This window comes from Trachymyrmex septentrionalis, unplaced genomic scaffold (genome assembly GCF_001594115.1).
Source record: "Trachymyrmex septentrionalis isolate Tsep2-gDNA-1 unplaced genomic scaffold, Tsep1.0 scaffold89, whole genome shotgun sequence".
Lineage (NCBI taxonomy): Eukaryota > Metazoa > Arthropoda > Insecta > Hymenoptera > Formicidae > Trachymyrmex > Trachymyrmex septentrionalis.
Genome location: NW_017306081.1, coordinates 1,057,361 through 1,075,165, shown reverse-complemented (window position 1 = coordinate 1,075,165; position 17,805 = coordinate 1,057,361). Strand labels below are relative to the sequence as shown.

At 33.0% G+C, this 17,805-nt stretch overlaps 1 protein-coding gene across 11 annotated transcripts in view; it reads right to left on the bottom strand.

Annotated features, from left to right (window-relative positions):
• LOC108755588 (potassium voltage-gated channel subfamily H member 6) overlaps positions 1-17,805 on the bottom strand; it is a 221,080-nt gene that overhangs the window by 96,516 nt on the left and 106,759 nt on the right. For all 11 annotated transcript variants that reach the window (XM_018498695.1, XM_018498694.1, XM_018498696.1 and 8 more), the window contains exons 5-6: positions 4,187-4,385; positions 132-300 (exon numbers count right to left, since the gene is read on the bottom strand). In XM_018498695.1, coding sequence (XP_018354197.1) covers positions 132-300; positions 4,187-4,385 — 368 coding nt within the window. The remainder of the gene's footprint in view (positions 1-131; positions 301-4,186; positions 4,386-17,805) is intronic.

Genomic DNA, 17,805 nt, shown 5'->3' with positions numbered 1-17,805 from the left:
TATATATATATATATATGTCGTAAAATAAAATAACGCTTCACAGAAAGCGCTAATGCCAGATCAGGCAACTCGCGACACGAAGAATGAATAAAAATGAGCTCACAATGGAGGCCGCTGTGTATATACTTACAAACGCTGCAGGTGAGGCTGCGACAAGGTGCTCTCGCCGTTTCCGGTTTCACGGCTCGCTTCGAGATAGCATCCAGACTCGCCGCGTGAGAGACACTCCGTGAAGGGCCCTCTGCGACACCCCCTGAAGACGAGTTCGCACCCTCCCAGATTCCAGATTTTTGCGAAACCTGAAAGCACAAAGCGATCGCGCGGACTGATAAATTTTTTTCAGAAATATTTATCGAAGTAATTTTTTATATTTACTATAATATAAAGGTAATACGACGGAAATGGATAGCTAGTTGTTTATTGCCAATTCGAAAAAAATTGCAATATAATGCACTGACAGAAAAGTTTTTGTTATTTGTGACTATAATTATATATTTACAGCACACTTTCTCCGAGAGACTGGGAATATTCTTAGAATATTCCTCTGGACATTCTGATAAATTTGTTCTACATGACTAATTATTATTATTACTGCTATAATGTTAACAATAATAACTATATATGCATAGCTCTATGAACAAATATATATAGTTGGCAATAAAAATAACAATAGTTACTATTATTCCTTAAAAGTGAATGTATTATTACTAAAAAACAGTAAATAATCGCTAATGATTATAGCAGTTATGAATGTAGTACTGAAGTCACTGGTTCATTTTCAGAGGGTACCATAAAAGTGGTTGCAATTACTATTATATAATTTAACTATAATATAATATTTATATCATTCTTATTTGTAATTATTTTGGTACCAACTATATATACATATATATATTTGCTGATAAAATTATATAGTTATTATTATTGACATTATAGCAGTAATAATCATAATTATGATAACATATAATTCTAGTCAAATATCAGTTTTTTTCTGCATGTAGCATTAATTAATGCATGACTACACTCACAGAAAAACATAATAATAACAGTACCACATTAAAACATGGGCCGAGAAGGACATAATTTAAGGCAAATGTTTAGAGATGGGAAATTTTAAAAAGAATTTTTTTTAGTTATGCAATGAAAAAATATTAAAAATTAGAAAACATTAAAAAAGAAAAAAATTTTGTATTAAAAAAAATTTGTCTCTTTTCACGAAATAAATATAATGGTGATAACTATGTATTGTAAAGTATATGAAGTAGATAACAAAGTTTACATATGCAGCTTTACATATAGCGTTCTGTTATTCACTGCAAGTACTGAAAATCTATAATTTACGTATCTATAATGTATACTATAGATTTTAACAGTCTTATACTTCTCAGTACAGGACTAAATACTGTCATATTTGTTTTGTATTCAGACTTTTACTTGAGAGTCTCCAATAAAGATCTATTCTTTTTTGAAGAGTTCCGAACTGGTTCCGAACTAGTACAATAAGTTAGAGCGAGACCAAAGTATATTTATTACTCTAATAGCGATTGGATGCATTCAGCCCATACTAGTACAGATTAATCGTACACTTTTACGTAAAAATATGTACTTATTATAAATACAAAAACTAATTAAACCATAAAATATTCAATAGACTTTATTGTGTTATTAAATAAAATTTATATTTTATAATTCGAAATATTTGCATTTCACTTTTACATTCAGATTAAATTAGTATACGTATAGTGACTTTAATATACACTAGTGCGTATTAGTGCGCCCATCGAATTTGCTTTATTGCATTTATATAAAAGAGCGCTCAAAATATTTCAGCTCATGGGCGCAAACCGGGTTAATGGCACTGAATAATCGTAATTATAAAAATAACAATAATAAACAATTTATTAAGACCATATATGTGAATACACAACAAATAAGAATTTAAAGCCTACAAATTTTAAATGCTTAAATAATTTCTATGTGAATTTATACATACTAAATATAATATGTAGATAGTAATTGGAACTATGCGCCGAATTGGTTTTCTCTAGGCTACGTAGAATCCTCTAAGAAAAGATTCTTTAGTCCTATATTGGCAACTATTATCCTTAAAATTCAAGGAATCTCGCCAAGGCAACGTATTGGGCACGTACAGCTAATCTTATTAGTTCAATAGCACGATTGGCATCCATTACGTCCAGCCATGCTCGTGAAATTAAAACGGACAGAAGGTAGATAGGTAGGTGCGAGAGATAGTTGCGCTCTTGCATACCGCACGTATGAGAGCTCCAACATGTGTTCAGATTGTATGGTAACAGCTCATGCATGCACTATTAACTCGTGTACGGTTGTGTGATAACCTTTGCTCGTTCCGCATCTACTCTACGTGTCAGTCGCGTATCGCGACCGACGGTAAAACTTTGTCCCAGAATTTGGGCTATCGCCACCCGTCACGTGCATGCTGAACGCGCGTTTAGCTCTCATTATACTGACGTTTGAAAACGTAATTAAAATAGGTGTTTCATCAAAACTCGGTGGATGATTTCACTGAAATCTCTTTCCGGGAGAGATACTGTTGGACACATTTTGAAAGTTTCTTTTGCACCTGCATTGTCAATGTTTCATGCAGATGAGTGTAATGCAAAATTTCATTAGAAGAAATATTTAAAAATTAATAGCAAATAAAAATCCACCGAGAAATGTTCAACGCAATTAAAGTAAAGGAAGCCATATTCGGTCTAAATCGGATCTTGGTACCTAATAGTGCAATATTTATGCGTGAAACTGAAAATATGCTTAAAGCAGAAATTGTAAGATTTACATAAATATTAGGCATATTCTAAGTAGATATGCCTAATATTTATGTAAATCTTACAATTTCTGCTTTAAGCATATTTTTTCTTTGCATAATCATACTAGTAACACCCCAGATAGCAGCATGTCCAAAATCAGGACTAAGAGTCTTGAAATATCAATGTCTTTAAGGTATTTTTAAGATCTTATGTCTCGATCGGTCAGATGTACGTGCTCGGCGCATTATCTGCAATTAATTTATACGATTTTGCGCAAAAACATATGGATATATTTCTAGGATAATTTTCACGCTGATTTCAAATCTGCTATCAAAATATTTATATCAGATCTAATTTCTGAAATATAAGAAAAGACATTTTTCCAATATATCGTGAAGTTTTATTAAAATTAGAAAATAAATCAGAAGTATTGAGAATTTAATTTTTGTTGTTTATATGACTTAAGACTGGATTCACTAGAGTTCACTAGTTACTTAGTTCGTTTTTGTTCGTTCCAATACTCCTAATAACGGTTTTCAATTATCATCAAATCTTTGTGTGTGGTAACATCCGCTTATCTCTTTTCGCATTCAAATTATGCAGGAAGATAAAGGAGCATATTTGGTTCTCATATATTAATATTAATTTGCAATGAACAAGATTGTAACATCGAAGCAATGACATACATAGAAGACATCCACCGTTAATCTTATTGTTATTAACACCAACATTCTGTACTGATGATGGTCAAATCTTGTTCGAAATATCTATACAATATTATATGTTAACGTATTAATTCGGAATATATTATTTATTTCTAAAAAACATCTTTAGCTGAGGCTATATACTCCTTTATTGTATATTTATATTTTGAGCCACCTCCAAAAAAGTTTAAATATGTAGGAAAAGTAATGTTACATTTTAAAAATCGACATGATACATCTTAAAAATGATTTACTATATCTTAAAGTTAATTGCATGCTTAAAAATTCGATCTGATGGAATGTTTCTGGTGGCAAATTCGAATTCAGCGTTTCAAAATATATACGTTAAAGAAATTTTCTTTTTTTGTAATAAAAATTATTCAAAATTTAAACTAGTGTTAATTATGTTCCTTTTTTATATATCTTCTTGTTTTACAGTTTGTTGTAAACATTAATAATTGAAAATGTACTTTTCATGGAAAATTGAGAACATGAAAAATTTCTTTGCACCTTGTTCGCATGTGAAAATTAAATAACCTCTATCCATTGCAGTCTCATTCATACGTATGCATTACTAATGACGCTATTTAATTACCACCGGTTAACTTATCACGATGTTGGAACGTGAGATCGCGTGTCCGCATAGTGAATTGCTCACTGCAATTGCTGCTGGATGCACTTTTTTTACTTACGTCGCTCACTCCTTCGGGACTCGCAATAGGAGCAGTGGTGCCGGGTTGCGGTATGATGCTCGGGGTTATCGCCGACGTTGTTGCGCCACCATTGTTGTTGCTGCCGCCCGATGGCGGCGGTGGTAGTCCCGGCGGGGGTGTGCCGGTCCTCCCAGGACCCCAAGATTCCATCATTGTGGGCGAGCCACATGTTAACGGGCTTAACACATCACATAAGTTTTGATTAATTAGTCATTCGTTAAAGTTGCACATGTGAGATCAATCACATTTACCGTATACTATTTTAATTTTCGAATACTTGCGATACCCGGATAAGTTCAGAAATTATTTTGTACTTTAATGCTAAAATAATAAAAGAAACTGTTTCCTTTAAAGATTTACTACGGATTAGCCACACGCCTAAATTTAATTCTTTTTGAGAAGCATTAAAATTTTACCGGAATTTTACGGAAGACCATTAAAAGTAAGTTGGTTATAAATTTTGATACTCAGCGGGACTTGTTATCTCTGGATTTATAAAAGATTCAAGTAACGGGAGACGATTATGCAGATGAACAGTTATTGCGAGAAAATCAGCGATGCAGTACATACTCGTATTTATTTTCGGTATATATTATATTATATTAGGTCAATCAGAAAGTTCCATCCGTTTAGCGGCGAGTAATTGTAGCTAGAACTGTTGATAACTCTAATATCTAAACCAAGCTTAATTTTTTAGTTTTATTATCTGTCAATAAAATTCAGTATGTAAAGGTATATGTTCTTATTAATAACATTGCTTTTTTACACATTTGGGCCAAATAAGAGTCATTTGCGCGAAGTGTTAATCTTTTGCTTCAAGTGGAAGAAAGCTGCAACTGAAGCTCATCGAATGCTTGTAGAAGTTTATAGTGATAGTGCTCCTTCCGATAAAACATGCAGAGAATAGTTTTGACGCTTTAAAAGTGATGATTTTGATGTGGAGGACAAAGAGCGTTCTGGACGTTCTGCCAAGAGCATTTGAAGATGAAGAATTACAGGCATTGGTGGATCAAGACCCGTATCAAATGCAAAAACAATTTGCAGAAGCATTAAATCGTGTTCAATCTGTTATTTCCGATCGTTTGAAAGCCTTGAGAAAAGTCCACAAGGAAAATGGATCCCATGTGAACTGAAGCCAAGAGACATTGAAAGGCGAAAAATCATCTGTGAAATTCTGCTTGCTAAGCAATAAAAAAGGGGTTTTTGCATCGAATTGTGACTGGCGATGAAAAGTGGATCTATTTCGATAACCCCAAATGCCGAAAAACCATTTGTGATTCAGGCCAACCATCGACATCGACGCCAAAGTGGAATATCCACGGAGAGAAGGCAATGCTCTGTATTTCGTGAGATCAGAAGAGTGTAGTGTACCACGAGCTGTTGAAATCTGGTCAAATAGTCACAGGGGATCTCTACCGAGAACAAATTATCCATTTGAGTCGAACATTGCATGGAAAACGACCAGAATATGAAACGAGACAGCATAAAATGAAGCACTTCGCTGGGAAGTGCTACCCCATGCGGCTTATTCACCAGACTGTGCCCCTTCCGAATATCACTTGTTTCGATCGATGCACACGCACTTGCAGAGGAACACTTCAATTCTTATGAAGACGTCGAAAAATGGGTCTCTGAGTGGATAGCCTCAAAGATGAGTCATTCTTTCGCCGCGGAATTCGCTTACTGCCCGTAAGATGGAAAAAGTCATCGCTAACGATGGACAATATTTTGATTGAAGTATTTTTCCATTTTGTTTTTTAAATAAAACCATACTTTTTGCAAAAAAAACAGACGGAACTTTCCGATTGACCTAATAAATCCTCCGACATAAGCGACAAAAAACAGCGAAACAGGCCTTCCCTGACCAGGAAATTGTCGTTGGCAATGGCCAGCCATATTTACTGTAACCCCTCTCCCCTTTCTTCTTCTATACCGGGAAATGACGTTAATCTGAAAGATGGTTTGCACGCGTAGCTCAAACCCGCAAATGGCCGCGTCGCGGGGTGGCAAGAGAAATTTATTGTGTAAATCCTAAGGTTATGGAGATGGTCGATAACGCGATACGGAACGGAGGTCGACTTCGCGAGTGAAGTGTGTCAGTGTTAGGTCAGACTAGCCAATCGATAAACAACCTGAACCCGCGGCGCAACGCGTGCGTGCGTGCGTGTTTGTATGCGTGCGTGCGTGCGTGCGTCGCGTTAAGGGTCAACACGAGAGACTATAGAGACCATTAGTCGGAAACGAATTTCTTTGTATTAAAATTACGGTTAAAATACTATAAGAATAGTGTTTTAATTGCGATATTCGTAATTAGAAAAGACACCTAAAGATTCGTACAAAGTGATTTTTTGTGAAAAAGTTAAAATAAAAATTCGTTTGATATTTCACCCGATGTGTACTGTAGTACAGTTGAGGTGTACATAATTTTATATATTATAATTTTTGTTAAGAATCAATATACAAAATTCGGCTCTGTACGCACTTTCGCAGCTTCATAGAAAAAAAAGTTGAAAAGGTCTCATGACGCAATATTACTTCTAGAAAATAAAATACAATAAAACATATATCCGTACTGCAAATAAAGAGCACATCATTTTATTTATTATAATGTTTTCAAGAGCGAAATTGAAAAATTCGGTTCTTTAATAGGCTTCGTAGCTAAAATATAAATCAAGAGAAATTTTATGACAAAATCCTTCTTCTGCGAGATAATACCCAAGTAGCAACCAAGTGACGTCAAATAATGTCTTAATAATTGATGTTAATGATGTCTTTAACATCAATAAGACGTCATTAAAATGTTACCTTGCTATTTGGATATATGACAGAATCTGATAGTGCAGATACGTAGCTGCATCACAAATGAGGAGTGAATGAGTTGGCCCATCACTCCTGTCGACCCTTAAACTACAATTGCATTCGATGGCGCAGTTCCACGTTCGCTGTTGTTGTTCCGTTAAACAATCATTCTTCATTATATCCGTCTGCTGTTATAGAATTTATGGATATATAACCACATCATCCTTTGTCATTTTCAATTCAAAGCCCGTATTTGTAACGCGATTAGATTCGATCGGAAGGGAATTATCTAAAGGAACAAAAACGTATGGGATGGGATAAGCATCCCATATGTTGGAATGCACAAACAATCAATTACAGATACCGTGCGTCGCATAAAGCAATAGTCTTCTATGTCGCGGGGTGCCCGCAGAAGCCATTCGCGAGCGTCCACAACTATTCAGTTGTATCAATTGTTTCTTCTATTATTAAATACGTACAAATATATAGGGTGTAATTTAAATAAACAAATAAATTTTGGAGCGAATTTTCCATACCAAAGTATGAAAAAGTTCATATAAATATATCCGCAAACCCATTGTTATTGAGGTACAAATATTCGATCACGATAACTGTGGGCCCTCAAAATAAAAGTTATTTTTGAAAGCATTTTTAGTAAGCAATATTTAATTTGATAATCATTTCGTAACAACTTTTTAATAAACAATGATTGTCGACTAAAATGTTCTAGAGGTTATTCAGGACATTGGCCTTGACAAGATATGTTAAGACTCTCACCCCACTTCCCTCCCTGCCATGCGCGTGACTTTCTGCACGAAGCGACTCCCACCCCACCTTCCTTCTGCTACAGGGTGCACGATTTTCCACGCAAAGCGACTCCCACCCCATCTCCCCCCTTATTATAAAGCGCACGACTTTTCACGCGAAGCGACGATTTTTGTTTGTTTGTAATTGTTAATTATTTTGGTGTCTGTTGGTTAGAGAATTTTTAAATTATTTTTCTCATATTCCTCGCTAAAAATTCCTTCCAAAAATCACTTTCATTTTGAAGGGCCACAGTTATCGTAATCGTGCCTAAATGTTTATTAATAGTCCATGATTCGGCGTGCCCATGCGTGTATTGAATCAAATGGAAGATACATTGAACATTTATTATAAATTGCAAATAAATAATATTAAATAAATATTATTTTTTTATTTCTCATATTTGTTTAAATTATAATATATTGTTAGTAACAGTGAGTTTGCAGATATTTACATGAATTCTTTTTTCATATTTTGATGTGGAGAGCTCGCCCCAGAAATTTATTCTCTTATTTTAGTTACATTCCGTAAATTTGAAGAAAGTGTACGAAAAGAATGATTTTGCTCAAATGACTAAAGATTTAGCAAGATACAGATTTGACAATAATTTTGTTTGGATCTTGAAAATACTTATGTAGAACTATAAAACTTTTTTGATAATTGGATAACATTTTTTCAGATCTATCTAGCTAAATTTTTAAATACTTTAACAAAATCATCCTTTCCACGTGTCAAAGAGATCGGTATAATCTGCTGATCATGTATCCAAATAGCAAGGTAACGTTTTAATGACATCTTATTGACATTAAAGACATTAAAACGATATGTTTAATAATGTTTAAGCGTTGATAATAATGCTGCAAAAAGTTTTAACATTTTTGTTACCAATTTTATCGTCTTACATATTTATTTTGAAGATCCAAACAAAATTATTTTCAGATCTGTATCTAGTTAAATCTTTATTGAGAAAAACCGTTCTTTCCATACACCTGTGAATGTAATGCTAATTACAAAAACAATTAAAAACATGAAAATTTTGATATAATTACTGCAGAAGAAAGGAGGCGGTTATAGAATAAGTGAAAGAATTGTGAATTATCACGAGATTTTATATAGCTTGCGTTGTATTCTCGAGATGATTATCAAAATTATTTCTTCACAATTTGCTTAGACGTTATAACATAATTATTAGTCGTTTGTGCTTACTGCGTTGTCGTAAAACTTGAATTTTAGTTTAGCAAATAATGGAAAGTTTAGAAATACGTACTTTTTTCATAATTTTGAGAAGTACTTATGTTGGTATTAATTTTGTAACCTTAATCTAGCTTGAAGGCCTTGAATGTAGCTTTCACATACAAATGATATATATATCTATAAATTTATAGCATAATTGATATCATTTTAACTGGTTAACAAATTTGTACCAAATATAGTTATATGTCACATAAATATATCTATTAAATTATTTCAATAAAATAAAATAGTTTTCGTAATCTCTTTTCTTCGTTTAATTAGAAATTAAAAGCCGGTTTAAATGTGAATATTATTTATGTAATAACTACTTAGTATTCCGCGAGAGAAAGACATTTTCACGAAATGCAATAGAAATAACGATAGTATATCGGACAACATCAATTAGAAGTTGTAGAATGATGGGATGACTCGTTCTCTTAACAGCTTCACTTTATCCACGATGCGGTTTGTCCGCAGTTTTGCGAGACGTCGCGTCGCCGTCGCAAGTGCGGCGTTTAATTACCGTTTCTTTCGAATTAAATTAATTCCGCACTGAATATGCCAAGGATTTAACACGAAATTAGTTGACGCTCGATAGAATTGGTCCCCGTCTGCGTCGTTTGTCTGCTAATTGGATGTAAAAACTCAGACTCAGGGAAGATAACAAACCTCCCCGAGAGAGTTGAGAAACTGAGAAGGGAATCGTTTAATTCGTTGGAAAATTTATGCGGTCGATGGATCGCCAGCGCTAGGCCAAATTTGCAAGAATTTTATAATGGCGAGATATTCGAAATTTTTTCAAGATTTCTGTGCTAATAATATTAGGGATAGGAGCGTGGATGATATTTGTTTGGAAAATGTTCAATGATGTTCGACACAGAATAGAGAATCGTTGCGGGAAACGGAACCTTCATAAGAGGTAACAAGCAACTCGTCGATACACAAAGAGAGATTCTCTTTTATCCGACCCTTTCCGCGAATTCTCGTTCAAAAATGTTTACCGTTCACTGCCTTCCCGTTCTCTCTCGGCTCAGCGATTTGTATGCATGAGCGAAGTTGCAACGCGACGAACGGTTCATCATTCAAGCAAATGAAGATGCGATATGCTGCACAATGAAAACCCATTTCTTGGATATTTGATTTTAAGATTCCGAAATAGATTGTTGATTTTTATCAGATAATCTCGAGCAAAAAAAACGACCTTTTATCCAAGGAATTAAATGCATCCAGCATCACCCTTTTTGATCGTAGTTTACACTCTCTCTGAGCCGTTGAGGAAAACAGCATACATTTTTTATGATTTCGGACTACATAAAAAGTTGAAAGAATCTTGTATATTTGTGAAACATTTAACAATAAGTTTTTACTATAATAAAATCTAGACTGTATTTTATTAATTTTTTACACGTTGAAATCTAAATACGAATTTTGAGAAAACGTGATATCAACTGTGCCTTAAAAAGCAGATGTTGCAGAATTAAGATAACTAATATCTTGTCAATATACGGAAAGAACGATTTTGCTGAAATATCTAAAAGAGCTATATATATAGACACAGATTTATCTAACTCAATTTTTTGATATTTCAGCAAAACCGTCTCTTTCGTGTAATTATCGAAAAATGCGAATTCATGAACAAAACTTTTGGTTCTATATAGCGCGAAAAAACCTAATAATAAGTCTAAAGCCTAAGACACAATTAAAAAGCACAGGCAATAGGAACAGGGAATAACACATTTGAACTTATCAGAAATTGTATATACCTACTAGATTTAATCAGATAGGTGTAATTTTCTCTGTTCCTCTAATGCCTCTGCTTTTCAATTGTGGGTACGTTAAGCTAACTCATTATTAGTCATTAATAATTCAAAGTATATAAAGACACATTTTTCGAAGAATTGATCATCTGCTTCTTGAAGGTGAAATTATTTAGCAACGAATAGAATTATGGGCCACAAAAGACAACAGTTGGTTATCGCCAGTGAGATCGATGAATCTTGCACCAATATTTATCGCAGGTATTTCGCGTTCCGCGTGTCGCAAGGGGCTGAACTTTATCACCGGATGCGATCAGCCGACTAGCGCGCGCGGTAGATTTATCGACGTTTACAGCAGCAAGGTAACCCTGACATCGATTCCCACCGGGTGTGTTGACAGAGTGATTTCGTAATACAAATAGATGCACGTAATAGTGCTGTTCCTTTGCTCGAATAAAAAAAAGTTGAATCATTTTCAAGTCGATCTTTGTTAAGACGCGTATATGTGAAGGGGAGGAAATGTATATAAAAAGTATTATTGTGAACATGCAAGAAACATGTGTCCAAATTTCTCTACTTCTTAATTCGCCGAAGCTAAGAAGAGTGTATTGAATCCACTCATATCAGTTATATTCGATATCACAAATAAATGGAAACGACCATGGCGGTTATGACGAGTGTATGAATTTTTACAATTTCCTATTTTTACGATTTAGTATTGTTATATTCTTCTTATATGCAAATTTGAATTATTGTTATTAAAACAAATTTGTATTCATTTTATATATATATAATAATAAGTTACGTCACTTTGTGCAATCTTTGAAATTAATTAGTTCTTTTACTTAATAAATTAAGTTGGTTTCACAGACCCAATGTCAGTAACTGTGTTACAGATTATGACGTCAACTTTGGGGGAGATTTATTACGTTTTTCGAACCTCATCTCTTTTAATCTCTTTTTAAATGCAAACTATAATAGATTCGATTTGATCGAAATTAATAAAAAATCTATAATTTCTTTCGTAATTTCATGCACTCGGCATCTGGACGAAAAACTCGTTTGTGTAATTTTCCCGAGCAAAAAATATTAGAAAGCATTTATTCGTTCGCATGTCAATAATTTCCACGCTGGCGTGTCATTAGCGCGCCGCTGACATTTCCAATGGAAGCGGAGCATTTGTAGTGATAATTTGTTTTTGAACAAGATAAAACCCACATAATTACTAAGCTTGAATATTTTTCCTTTATACAATGAAAAACCACGTCTACATTACTCCAATTATTGACCTTTTTACAATAGCACTTTGTGATGAAAGTACAAATAGACTATCACACTAATGTACTTCTTCTAGTCTCTTTCGAAGGGATTGCTTGTTTCAAGGTAACTTCTCTTGTCGCAATCTTATGCGCATTTGTAAAAAAGAACGCCTTATCGTTGTGAAGAAAAAGCTTACTTATTTTTTTATCAAAGCGACAAGCAAAATATACTTCGACACGAGTTAGAGATAAAACCAAAGAAACTTAAAAACTTAAATTAAAAAACCCTGTAAAAACCAGTATTTTTAAACTTTGGACATGAAAGTTTTTTACTCGGATATATATTTTCTTTGAATATTTAACGCCATATTATTATTCTAGAATTCAGTTTTTCATCCGAAATATTCAGTGTAGTTATAAAGAATCAAAACATAGTACAATGACTAAGTTGCGGTGGCCATGGATATACTTAGATTCAGTTTCGAAAAGACGTTATCAACTCACCGCATACAACGCAAAGTTTCCGCCTTGATATATTTATAAAGTTATAAAAACAAATGATATAAAATAAGACAAAAAATAACATAAATATTAATAAACATTTCAACAATAAATATCAAGAAAAATGAATTCTATGTAATTTTTTTTTAGGAAAAACAGTTTTTTTTTTATCAAAATTCTCAGTTACGATGAACAGTCATTTCATTCTTAGTTGTTGACGATATTTAATGTGAAAATTTTAACATATTTTGGCACGTTATGTATTAAAGTTAATATGATCATTGACAAATTATGATGGTTTATTTGAGTTTGAAATAATTAAAATCATAACATTTTTTATTGAATAGGAAATATCAAAAAAACAACCGAGGACTTTCGATGAATCTGATACTGTGAGACACTATGGATTGATTATAACATTATGGACATAATTATGATCATATATTGACTTTATCAACTTGTTACTGTAACATTTATTATATTTTAACTTGATGCGATTGATGAAGATTTTTGTTAAGTCAAAACTAGTTTCGCCTGTAATTTTAATGTAGGTATCGACACATTAAATTTAATTACAATTAACATCCTGTATTTTTAATTTTTATCTCATCTTCAACTGTTTTTATTATTAGAGTTTATACTGCAAAATCAAATCCTCTTATTCCAAAGTAAAAAGAAATCTTTTTTTTTTTAATCTTTGAAATCCACTGTCCCAGAGTTTTTACGATGACACAATTAATTTCTTTAATTGATTGATTGTAGTATACGCAAATTTCGATTAGATCGTAGTGCGTGAATATATAGATTGCGTTAAAACAGATCTATCAATTAATACATATATGTAGTTCCTTCATGCTTTCGCGCCTTATACTCGTGCTATCATTAAATATGTATGAGAAAATTGGAACGGAAAATTATATTTCGCATGGTGATTGTTTAAATCAGATTCACAACGATACATTCATCAGAATTTGAAAATACATGTTTAGCGCGATATTTGGTAATTGCGTATGGCTGCTGTTAATCGAATTACACAATATTTAAATTGCAATAAAAAGAAATTCGATTTCCTGAAACTCTTTCGAAGGTTTAACCTACATAGCGTTATCGTATCGCTTGCTCAGACACATTAGTTTTTCCACGAACGGAACTTTCGCCATGATTTCATTTTGCTATGATTAATTATACTTAGTTGTTTAGCTTCTTCGTATAATTGTCTCACGATATTATATTGCAAAGGTATGACCTCAAAAACAGCTTTTTTTATACTTCTTAAGTTAATTAACTTTAAAACGAACTTACTTCATCTATATAATCAACGAATGCGTGTTCTCACGCGAAGGTCTTTGGGAACGTGCATAACGTCAAATTTTCCCGTTGAATTAGTATATTTTGCTCTGCCAAAAATTGTCGGCGACCTTTAATTTGAAGAAATCTTCGCGGTAATTCTACGGATATCTTAAATCTCAAGTTAGCATGCAATTTCCTTTCTGTGAATTCAGCTCTGCAATGTAATATACCGCGTTCTTCTATACTAATTAGATTTGCGAGGAATGTGACCATTTGTGCAACACATAAATTTGTTAATAATATGTTACAAAAATATAATTCAACTATATAATAGTAATATGAAAAATAAGTAACTGGATTAACTTTAGCTCTCTTGGAAAAATGTTTTAAATAAATATTATATTACACGATTGTTTAATTAATTTCAGAATAACATTGGTATCCATAAATACAAGTTTTCACATAATATTGTATAATGGAGTATTACTTAAAAAAACGGAGACTATAATGTTTTTTGTGTTAAAAAACATGAATGTCTGATAAACAATGCATTTAATTGACAAAACTTTCAACTACTAAACAAATAACAAATTATCATTATTCTTGGCAATCTTCGAGTCGCTTGCTAACTCACTCTCACATTGTTTGCTCGTCGCTTTTTACATTTTTCGCGGCGTTTTATCAAGTAAGGGTCATCGAGAAATCTTATTGTCATTCGTGCTTGAAGCTTTGCGTCACGTCATAGCGGTTGCGTGCCAGCCACGACTCTGAAATACGCCTCATCGCCTTGAAATTCACTGCCTAGAGTGTGGTGTATCGCTCCCTCCCTTCCGGTCTTCGCACGCATCCACTATTTTGCTGGCAGGGCGAGAGACATACCTTACGAATACATTTCTCACTGTCAACATAATCCTATAATGCTGTTTTAATGTCACGAGCGAAATAACTTTTCTGAATTACCATAAAAAATTTCATCAACTAGCACTGGCTATCATAATTTCAGGTAATTAAAAAATGAACAATAATAAGTTATTCTAGACAGCTATATGAATAAAATTAAAGGAGAAAAATGAATAAAATTAAAGTAAGAAAAGAATCAATACGGTCAAGGCTAGATAATTAGTAAGAAAGATGTGCATTAAAGATTTATATAAAAAATGTTATTTAGATAACATCTAGCCTTGATTATATTGGTTCTTTCCTTATTTATTTACAAAACGGATTTGTTATAGTTATATTGCTGTAGACACAAAGATTTATAAATACAAAATTTTCGGAAGGTTTACTATTAGTAAGAGCAGACAATGAGCTTGTTATACATTAGAAATCTTCTAATCAGAGCCTGACTAAAGTGAATTGAATTAGTCTTATGATTGTGGATATCAGTTATGAATCATTCACATTTTCGGAAAATGAGAAAAAAAAAGAGAAAATAGAAACAAAATAGGATAGCAACTAAAATAGGATAACTTTGACTCAAAATCGGCGTTGCTTGCTTTTTCTTTCAAAATTTTGATTAATACTCAAATAACACGCATATCAAAATCGTAAGACATTAAAAAAATATCTTAAAAACATTTGGAGATATTTTATGGTCTAATCTTAAACATGCGTGCTGTCTAGGCATTTCTTAAAAATTTAGGCCAAGTTACTCCGACTAGGCCAAGGTTATCTCATTTTAGAAAAGGAAAGCAAATGCTATCTATTCGCTATTTTTTATTCACTTTGGCCAGACTTTGATTAGATAGTCTCAACTATGCTTTGACAGATTACCTTGATGTTGACCCTACGATTCAGAAACAACAACTTTAGAACAGTGTCTAGAACTACGCCGGACATTGTTCAATATGTCCGGATAGAACTTAATGGCGGCTGTAAATCACTCATGGTGATCATGTGCGATGCTTAGGGAAAACAAACGGAAATGTAACCTCATAATCATCGCGGAAGATAGCAAAGCTGATACATTTGTCAACGTCATTGTTGAGTTGAGCTTTGAAATCCTCATAGGACATAACTTGAACGTTTCGGCTAATTGCCTCAATAATATCATCGATCGACCATTCAATTTCTCGGTTGGCGAATTCTCTTGAGCTCATGAGTATTCGTTAATTACATTAATTTCTTGTCTGGCTAAACTGGAAAACTACGATATGAATCTTAACGCGGATCGATAGAGCCATCCTAAATTCCTTCTAGCCGCGAACTTTCCGCGAACAAAATGACGCCCGGATTGTAGGGAAGAGAATTATCCGATTCGCTTTGTGCCCGGATGGGTGAAGGCTGAATTTAGCTTACTTCGACAAAGTTGGTATTATCAAACCACGCTTTATATTCATGCTTTGCGCGCCGGAAAACTTTGTCGCGCTATCAGCTTATAATCACATTCTGAAAAGCAGTGCCTCTTTGGTACTTTTCCTGTCTCTCTCTTTAAAGACATTACACCTGTTAGAATAATTTTCGTCACGCGAAGCTAATAACCATGATTTCAAAGTCGAAATTTTGATATCGAGTATTTATAATACATCATTTGTGCGAGATACGATCAACGAAGAACGCAACCTTTGAACTACGAAATATCTATTCAAACTTTTTAAATTCTAAATACATAGTATAATATGACTCAAATAATACAAATTAATCGAAATTATGTTGAAAAGGACTACGAACTGTAAGAAAAAGATTGAATATAAATAACAAGTATAATATAATTAGAACTAAACAAAGTAAAAATAATCTCATCAGAACGATACAAACTAAAGTCATAAGAACTATACAAACGATGTGTCGACTCCGATCGAATCATTATCAATGTTTAATTAAACATATAATTGTATAATAAATAATTGATATAAATATATTTAAATTATGAACAGCTTAATACTAAAACTAACAAAAAGAAAAAATACAGACTTCTGATACATAGATGTAAAAATTGGTAGCTTAATCGTATCTTCAAGATGGTACGCTGATATTAAATCGAAGACGCTCCTTTTTCAACAATGTCATTGCGTGTGTACAATAATGCTGCTTATTTGCTTCTAACGTATCGCAATTAATTCACGATAGAATTACATAAAGTCAAAGTAGAAAAACGGTGAGATTATATAATAGTCTGTTATATTTCTTTACTTTATATATTCTCACTTTTTGAATTTATCTTTTTATTTATTGTACGATCAAATTAATTTCATACGTTTATATTCTTATATCAATTATTTTCATATTTTTATATTCTTATATCAACAGACTATTATCTCATCGTTTTTATCTACTTTGACTTTATGTAATTTATAGCTTTATGTAATTCAGAGGGATTTAGTTGCAATCGATTTTCAGCATGGTTTCTGCCCTGTATTTCACCAATCCGCGCGCAGCCTAAATGCCGATCGGGCGGACGACTTTGTGACGAACTTCCGCATGGAAGTCGTACGTCCCCAAGCAGAGGAGGAGATGGGGTGAAAGTCGTACGTTCCTATGCGGAGAGATGAGGTAGAATAAATAATTTAAAAAATAGATAGACTATATATTTTTCGATCTCCCCCGACTTATTATCACTATTTAAGTCATAACAAAGATTATTATCGACATTGCAGCCGAAAAATGTCGAAATTCAGAAAAAGTCCTATTCTGCATAATTATTCAATCATTTTCTTATGGTTCATAGCTCTTCTCAACATAATTTCGATTAATTTCTAAATTCTATTTGAATCTTAAGTTATATCGTAAATAAATTGGAAAATTTGTCGAACTAATTCGTGTAGCTTTATATATATTAGGTGTACAAAAAAGTTCTGAGCTTTTTTTTGTAAAATTCAATCTTTATTTAAAAACAAACGAAAAAATATTAATCAGCGAAATATTCTCCTTTTCGAAATAAGCTCCTTTTCAGTTTGCGCAGAGTTTATATCCAGCAGTGCTTGCAATTCGTCCGTTTCAATCTTTTCAGGGCGTC